Source organism: Phragmites australis, chromosome 12 (assembly GCF_958298935.1).
Source record: "Phragmites australis chromosome 12, lpPhrAust1.1, whole genome shotgun sequence".
NCBI lineage: Eukaryota > Viridiplantae > Streptophyta > Magnoliopsida > Poales > Poaceae > Phragmites > Phragmites australis.
The window spans coordinates 22698189-22707500 of NC_084932.1; the positions used below are offsets into that span (position 1 = coordinate 22698189).

At 43.5% G+C, this 9312-nt stretch overlaps 1 protein-coding gene across 1 annotated transcript in view; it reads right to left on the reverse strand.

The window, feature by feature from the left end:
- Positions 1-819: 819 nt before the first annotated feature.
- The window catches only part of LOC133886401 (glycerol-3-phosphate acyltransferase, chloroplastic-like), a 21772-nt gene continuing 13279 nt past the window's right edge, over positions 820-9312 (reverse strand). Inside the window, exons 2-4 of the mRNA XM_062326114.1 lie at positions 8931-9059; positions 1017-1103; positions 820-921 (exon numbers count right to left, since the gene is read on the reverse strand). Of these exons, the coding sequence (XP_062182098.1) occupies positions 820-921; positions 1017-1103; positions 8931-9059 (318 nt within the window). The remainder of the gene's footprint in view (positions 922-1016; positions 1104-8930; positions 9060-9312) is intronic.

The following is a 9312-nucleotide window of genomic DNA, read 5'->3' on the forward strand; positions in this document are numbered from 1 at the left end:
GGGGCCTTGCCCGACGTGCCACATGCTATGTAGCTAGGAATCAGCAATGTCATGTGTTATTATTTCTGAAGGCTACTACGTGAAGATTTGAATATACATATACTTAAGATTTGATTAAATGACTCTTGCCTCCCCTCCCGCCCCCCCCCCCCCCCCCCCAATCAGCATCGAAGAAGCAATGAGGTTTTCCCCAGCCCTCCCCACCCAATCAGCATCGAAGAAGCAATGATGTTTTCCAAGCTCCACTACGCACTGCACCACAATAGCGTATTAGTGATGGGTAATAACTCTCATAGTGACAGGTAAAATCCCCATCACTCTGAATGCGTGACTAATATGGACACATTAGACCCGTCACTAATGACACATATCAGTGACGAGTCTAGATCTAGACCCGTCATTGAAGTCAAGTCATCAGTGACGAGTCTGGAATCAAACCCGTCACTAATGATCATACATCAGTGATGGATCGAGTCTAGACCCGTCAAATAAAAAAAAAGTATAAAATAGGTTACAAACAAATATGGATGTTCCAATGCAATATAGGTTACACACTACAGCGTAACTAAAGGTGATCCTTCAGTTGAGTTAACACTTAAACAGCTCCAAAAGGGCATACTCCAACTTCAGGATCCGTGATATTCAAATCATCACATAGCGTTTGCAAATTCCTCGGCCAATCACATGTAGCTATCACCATATAACAAGAAATGTCACATTTGTGCTGTGGAACTTGTATAAAACTGAAAGTAAAGCTTATCAGTAAAGCATACGAAATGAAGTTAGCAACAGATGAGGGTTGTCAGGTCAGATTTTGCATTACCTAAAATCTATCAGTGGCCTAATGTAGTTCTGACCAAACATGTAGTAGTCGAATGGTTCTCTGACAGCTGTGTGATAAGGTGGAAAGGTAAATGGATTCTGCAAAAGGATGAAGCTCGATATAAAAAAGCATCTTGGAGCATACAAGAAACTGTCAGGGCAAATTGTGAGTGTAACAGGAATAGAAACTGAACCTGCACATCCAACAGAACACGATCGAATAGAGCCATCATATTGGAAAGCATGATGTCGTATGCATTAGGATATCCATTTTGCAGGACCTAACAGAACAAAATAACACTCCATAAGTGAAGCACAACATCTGACAAAAGTAAATAGAAAACAACCCAAAAATCAAATGCAAGAGCACCATTATGATCTGTAGACTTAGATCAACAAGTGCAGGTCTTAGATCAACTAAAGCCATTTAGCATTAAGCGAGCAAACGATCCTTGTACTATGGATTCAAGGATAGGTAAATGTTAAAACAAATGATACGGGTCTAATTCACATGAACATTAGCCCTAACAACAGACACATCTTAATTGCGGAAGCGTAAGCACTGACCGTTTGTTGGTGATGCCATCGGATGAGGTTGAAAGGGGTGAACATGTCGGTGTAGTCGAAGTAGTGGTGGTGGCCGGCAGTGGCGTCGGTCTTCGTTCCGTTGACAGCGCCCTAACGATCGTGTTAGAGTTTTTAGGTGTTGGGGAGAAGCTGACCCTTGCGTCCCAAAAGCCCTGATCACGTAGGTGTCAGCTCCCCCCTATTTATTGTTGCGCTGCACGGAACGGGACCGAAACCAAAAGTTGGTTTCCACCTCTGATCAAGGCGCGTGTATGTGGGCCTAGCCCCGTAGAACTCGGTTTGTTTGTTAGCCGAGATCAACCAACATTCTACCCCTTGATCGTAAAAGCTAACATCATAAGCCCACTCTCAATGAATTAGCATACTAAGGTAAAGGATTACAGTGGCTAATTCAATACCACTAAAAACCCAAGAACCTATAGTATACCACTCTATCTCGAAATGGAAATTCGTTATTCTTAATGGGAGTTGGTTTGCATTATGGTCCTTTCATCCAGAATTATAGGCTTTCCAATAACCCCATGCCGGTAACATGATCACGAAAAATATGGGGTGGTGAGCCTTTAGTGAGCGGATCCATAAGCCTTGACTTAGTACTTATATGCTTGACACTTATTGTTTGATCCTGGATTCTATCTTTCACAACATGATACTTAATGTCAATGTGTTTGGCAGCACCGCTCGACTTGTTGTTACTCGTATAGAAAATTGCGAGTTGATTGTCGTAGTATAACATAAGTGGTTTTTGAAATACTATCGACCACTCTTAATCCCGGGATAAAGTTCTTTAGCCATACAGCCTGTTCGGTAGCCTCAAAACATGCCACAAACTCAGCTTACATCGTTGAAGATAGCTCCTCCAGCGAGGGTGAAGATATAACCTGATGTGGATTTTTTAGTATCTACACACCCCGCAAAGTCTGCATCCGAATAACCAACGACTTCAAGGTTATCGGATTCTCTAAATATGAGCATGTAGTTTTTAGTACCTTGCAAATATGAGCATGTAGTTTTTAGTGCCTTCCAGTGTTCCGGTCCTGGATTTGACTAATATCTGCCAAGCATCCCGGTCACGAAAGCTAAGTCAGGGTGTGTACATACTTGAACATACATAATGCTTCCGACAGCTGAAGCATAAGGAACTAACTTCATTTGATCATTTCATATTGGTTCCTTGGACATTGAAATGTCCCAAACTTAATGCCCTTAACAATAGGAGCAGGCGTGGCAGAGCAATTATGCATATTGTATTTCTTTAGTACTCTGTCAATGTATGTCTTTTGAGACAAACCTAATACTCCTTTGGACCGATCTCGGTGAATTTCAATGCTAAGAACATAAGAGGCTTCACCGAGATCCTTCATATCGAAATTAGAGGAAAGAAATCTCTTGGTCTCAAACAACATATCCTTAAAGCTGCTAGCCAATAAGATATCATCCACATAAAGAACTAAGATGGTGAATTTCCCCTTTAAAACTTTACATAAATGCAGTTATCGACTTCATTTTCTTTAAAACCAAAATTTCTAATGACTTTATCAAACTTGAGATACCATTGTCTAGATGCTTGCTTTAGACCATAAATTGATTTGTTAAGACGACATCCCAAGTGTTTCTTGCCTTCCATGACAAAACCTTCCGGCTGAGCCATGTAAACACTTTCTTCCAAGTCGCCATTATGGAATGTCGTCTTTGCATCCATCTGAAGCAGCTCTAAATCATAATGCGCTATGAGCGCCATAATTATTCTGAAAGAATCTTTACTTGATATAGGAGAGAAAGTTTCATTATAATCGATTCCTTCTCTTTGCGAGAAGCCTTTAGCTACGAGCCTTGCTTTGAACCTTTCGATGTTCCCATTAGAGTCATGTTTAGTTTTGTAGACCCATTTATAGCCTATTGTTTTGGCTCCGTCAGGGATTTCTACAAGGTCCCACATATCATTATTGCTCATAGACTTTAATTCGTCATTCATGGTATTAAGCCACTCAGACGAATGCTCACTCATCATGGCCTCTTTATATGAGTTGGGATCTTCTGTCTTCCCTATGTCATTAACACATTCATTCATATAAATAACATAATCATTCGAGATGGTAGGTCTCCTCTCACGCTGTGATTTCCTGATCAGTTCATTATGCACTGCAGGACCAGGACTGGGTACTACAGGGGACTGCTGAGGCTCATCGTTAGGTGTATCGTTAGGAATTTCAGAGACCTCAACAGGGGGTGCATTGACGTTAGTTTCTACTGAAGGTGCAACCACTTGGGGCACAGGGATGTAGGGCTCTTGGGTCAGCGGTGTAGGAACATAAACCCGCTTTTCTTCAAGATCAACTTCCCTCGGCTCTAGATTCCCATTCTCAAGAAACACAGCGTGTCTTGTTTCTACGAACTTAGTAATCCTATCTGGACAGTAAAAGTGATACCCCTTTGATCTTTCAGGATACCCGATAAAGTGACAACTAACTGTCTTAGGATCCAATTTCCCAATATGTGGATTAAAGGCTTTAGCTTCAGCTGCACAGCCCCACACGCGTAAATACATTAAAGAGGGTTTTCTTCCAGTCCATAATTCATAAGGTGTTTTTGGAACTAATTTACTAGGAACCCGATTAAGAATGTGTGCGGCTATCTTAAGTGCCTCCATCCACAGTCCAACTGGTAAACTAGAATAGCTGAGCATACTTCGCACCATGTCCATAAGCATGCAATTGCATTGCTCAGCTACCCCGTTTTGCTGAGGTTCACCAGGTGTAGAATATTGGGCTACTACGCCATTCTCCTGAAGGAATTTGGCAAAGGGACCAGGGATTTACCCATATGGGGCATGCCTCCCATAATATTCTCCCCCGCGATCCGATCTCACTACTTTAATCTGCAGGTTGTGCTGGTTTTCTACTTCAGCCTTAAATATCTTAAATTTGTCGAGAGAATCAGATCGATCTTTAATGGGGTATATATAGCTGTAATGGGAGAAATCATCAGTGAAGGTAATGAAAGAATCAAAACCGTCAACCAATGTCACAGGAAAAGGACCACATATGTCTGTGTGAATTAATTCTAATAATCCTGTGCTCCGAGTAGCCTCTTTCTTTATTTGCTTAACGTATTTTCCTTTAATGCAATCTATGCAGTGGTCAGAGTCGGAGAAGTCTAAGGGTTGGAGAATCTCTTCCTTAATGAGATGCTCCATTCTCCCCCTCAAAATGTGGCCTAGACGACAATACCGTAGTTTCGAAGAAGTCTCATTAATTGTACTTCTCTTTCTCTTATGGCTTACATCATAAACATTCATCGTCACAGAGGATTCATTAAGAGGAAGCATATAAAGTTTATCTTGTCAGATGGCAAGACCAATAACATCTGAATTAAATTTAAGAATGCACTTATTGTCTCCAAAATTACAATGAAAACTATCATCTTCTAACATCGAAACTGAAATGAGATTCCTCCTCATGGAAGGAACATAAACTGCATTATTCAATCTAAGAGTGAAGCCGCTATCAAGAACTAATGGAAGGGATCCGATAGCTTGAACTTCAACTTACTTCCCATTGGCCACTCTAAGACTTCGCTCCCCCTTTCCTAATGTTTTCGCAGTAAGGAATCCCTGTAAGGAGTTGGTAACGTGCACAGTGGCACTTGAGTCAATCCACCTTGAATTAAGGGAAAATCAGCATAAAGAGACTCATCAATGAATGTTATTAAATCATTACCCTTCTTTGCGAGCCACTTCAGGAAACCAACACAGTCCTTTTGATAGTGGTCCTTCTTGTGGTAGAAGTGGCATCCGTCATCCTTAGATTCTTGAGAGGCAGAAGCAGAAGGAGTAGGTGCTTTGGGCGCCCTCTGTGCTGCCTTGTCATGTTTAGCGACGAAATGCAACTTCTTCTTAGACTTGAAATCCCCTTGGAATTTTATTTTATTCTTGGGGCTGCTAACTTGATTCACAAGGTCTTTATTTTCAGCCCTCACCCTCTCTTCCTCTTGGACGCACATCGCGATCAAGTCACTCATGCTCCACTTCTCTTGCTGAGTGTTGTAATTTATCTTAAAATGAGTAAACTCAAGAGGGAAACCCTCAGATATTTCCATGTCCATGCCCTTGAGTTTGGTAGCCATTTCTGTCATCATCATGATGTGTTCTCTTATGCCACCGGACACATAATTATACTTAGTGTTGAGGAGCTTCTAAATCAGTGTGCTGGCGTAAACCTTGGAGGTGCCTTTAAATTGCTCCTCCATAGATGCTAATTACGTCTTAGCTTTTTCTGAGTTTGGGATCGCTCCCCTTATAGCATCTGATATTGAGTTTCTCATTATCATAAGCGATATGCGGTTGGACTGCTCCTACTTCTCAAAAAGTGTATCATAAGTTTTCTTTAATTCATCATAATTTTCTACACCAATGACGAGAGCAGTGGGAGCGTCAACCCTGAGTGCATAGTCTAGGTCCAAAAGATCAAGGACAATAGTCACCTTAGCTTTCCAAGCGGGAAAATTATTGCCCGTAAGTTACTCTATGCCATCAATAGTGGTGGCAACAGAGGAAGCGTTAAGATCTGAAGAGTAAAAAAAAAAGTTGGGCCAGATTAGAAGTTTATCATAAAGAAAAAATTTACACGAAAATAACCCTACGTTGGTCTAATTAAAATCATGTAAAAATAAAACTCTAATCCGCATCACCGTTGGGCAGAAAACGGAAAAGAATTTGAACTATCACATAAAATGCCGCGTAATCACAGTTAACTTTGGTCAGAAAGTAATCATGAACCAACATAAAATTGAGCGTAAAATTCTCCGAAAAAATATTCTCATTGGTTCCAATTTTGTCCTGAGAATTAATCGTAATTTTGTGCACTAATCATTATTAGTTTTGGGCCATAATCCAGTGCATAAAAGAATAAAAACATTAGATTACCACTGGAAAAACTGGAAAAAGAAAAATCCCAAAAGCTTAAAGGAAATTGGCCCAACCGGCATGATCAGCCCATTGTCCATGCGCGTGTCGGCCCGGCTGAGGGCCCACGTCCATTCAGCCCAAAAGTTGGACTTGCAGCCCAATCCTCTTTGCGCACGCTCCAACTCGGCCAAGAGCACAGCCCAGCCAGTGGCGGCGCGGCCCATCTTCTCGCGTGCGTGCCAGCCCGGTCCTCTTTGCCTCGGAGTTTTCCAGCCATCCATCGCGATCCGACGGCTGGCTGACAAAACCGCCCGAGATAAAACATCGTCGGCCGAAAAAATCCTAACCTTAAAAACATTTCCTCGTCTCCTCTCCGATTTCTCTGCGCGACTCAAGAGAGAGCGGCGGCTCGTGAGTACGCCGGCGACGGGAAGCCGCTGGCCAAAAAAGAGGAGAGAGAGCGGGTGACGGTGGCAAACCACGGTCGCCGGTCACCCGAGAGGGAAGAGGGCGCCTCTGTGAGCCAATGCGCCGGAGCGCGCGTGCGACCGAGATCGCGCGCACCTCCGTTGGTTCGGGGTGGAGCCCGGGGGGTTGGTGAGAGCGCGGCGAGAAGAGGTGCCCCATCCCGCAGCGAAGGCGAGGAGGGCCGGATGAACCGCACGCGCACGAAAAGGGAGATCCTGCCGGAGGAGAAGCACTCCGACGGGCATGAACAGCGACGGAAGACGCCGGATCCGTAAGACCTCCACCCCCCCTTTCTTTATTGCTCTAGGGTTCTGAAAAAAAAGGGACTTAGGGTTCGGGATTTGGGGAATATTTTGGAGTTTAGGGGTTCGGATTTGGGGGAGGGGAAAATTGGGGATTTCTTAGGGTTTTGATTAATCTCCCCGATTCCCCTCCTTCTAATTGCTTTCTTGAGCACCATTTGTCCAAACCCGAGCCTAATTGACCCAATCCCGAGTAGGATCTCCCCAAACCGTGCCACACAAAACACACATATAGGTATAAACATGACTAAAACATGACCAATTGGCTCTAATCCGAGGCATAATACACTAATTCACATTAATCCAAGTCTAATTGGGACTAATTATCACATAAACATGCTCGATTAACATTAATCTGAAACATAAACAGCCTAAAACATGAATATGAGCATTGATCCGAACCTAATTCATCTTAAAGATTCATAATTTAAAGCTAATTGAGGTAAACCGAAAATAATTAGGCCCGTTGATCATAAAGTGACATCAACCGAACACAATCTATTCTAATCTAATTAAGTTCTAAATAGGTCTGATTAGAGCTAAAGGTGGCTCTGGTACTATTGTTAAAACAAATGATACGGGTCTAATTCACATGAACATAAGCCCTAACAACAGACATATCTTAATTGTGGAAGCGTAAGCACTGACCGTTTGTCGGTGATGCCATTGGATGAGGTTGAAAGGGGTGAACACGTCAGTGTATTCAAAATAGTGGTGGTGGCCGGCAGTGGCGTCGGTCTTCACTCCGTTGATAGTGCCCTAACGATCATGTTAGAGTTTTTAGGTGTTGGGGAGAAGCTGACCCTTGCGTCCCAAAAGCCCTGATCACGTAGGTGCCGGCTCCCCCCTATTTATTGTTGCGCTGCACGGAACGGGACCGAAGCCAAAAGTTGGTTTCCTCCTCCGATCAAAGCGCGTGTATGTGGGCCTAGCCCCCTTAGAACTCGGTCTGTTTGTTAGCCGAGATCAACCAACAGTAAATACCCATCAAATATCTATGATTCCACTGGATATGGTGGATATTGGAAGAATCGAGTGCCAAAATGTGATTGACAGGTGCATAAAAGTTTTTTATATATATAAAAACAGAAGGGGATGATCCTAAATAACATTCATCACTGATCATTAGAAATATATAAGTCCACAGGAACGAAATAACAATCCCTAATTAACAAAACAGGTTAGAGCCAAAACCACCCTTGTTACAGAACAAGAAATGAAAGTTTGACTCGTCTGAAGATCGTCTTCCTCTTCCTTCAACATGATGAGCAGGATTAGCTCAGGTGGATGCACACTTCACCAGTCAGCACCGACACACAAAGGGATTGGTTGGAGACCCAAGCATAGGCGAGAAAAAGATAAGAGATCTGATAGCAACTGATCAGCTGCTGGTATTTGATCAAGCGTCTATCGTTCTCTCTGTAAGTAGATGGAAACATGCATTCTTCCAAGAATATCTCCATTTGGACTGACATCGTTCATATTTTGATGCATTACAGGAAATAATTGAGCTAAAGCAACCTTCCAGCCTCGGATCATGGAGGCATGCAAGCTTGAGAATACAGTGGAAGATCAGCAGCACGAGAAGAGCCAACAAGATAGGGGCTCGTGCTCCGACGACCCAAGGACGTTGCTGACGTACCTGACCTTCCTGGAGCAGAAGATCAGGCACCTCCGCAGAATCATCTGCTCGGCACCATAGACGGGAAGCGCGAAGGCAGGCGTCACCTCCGTGAGCAGAGCGGGCGGAGGGGTCCGGATGGCGGGGATCCCAGACGGAATATGCGGCACGGTGGTCGCTGCCGCCACTCTCCGGAGGCAGCCCACCGCCGATGCCGCCATACGATCTCGTGGAGGTGCTGCTCCCGCTCTCCCTCGTGGAGGCACGCGCAGATCTCGTGGATCCGCCCGCGCTCCTCCTCCATGAGCCGCGCAACAGTGCCAGCTGCTTCGAACACCACTATCAGTGACAGCTGCTTCGAACACCACGTATATAGCAGGTTTGGCACAGAACACCTATCAGTGTCGATTTTTAAAACTCCACGTACAAACAATGAATAAGTAGTAAAGAATCGGTACTAACACTAACTGTATTAGTGTCGATTTTAGTCACGAATTAGCATTGATACTAGTCACGAACCGCTGTTTATAATTGTTACTGTAACAATTTATCCTAAAAATTCATAACTTTTCCATACAAAATCGGATGGAAGAAATTTTTTTTTT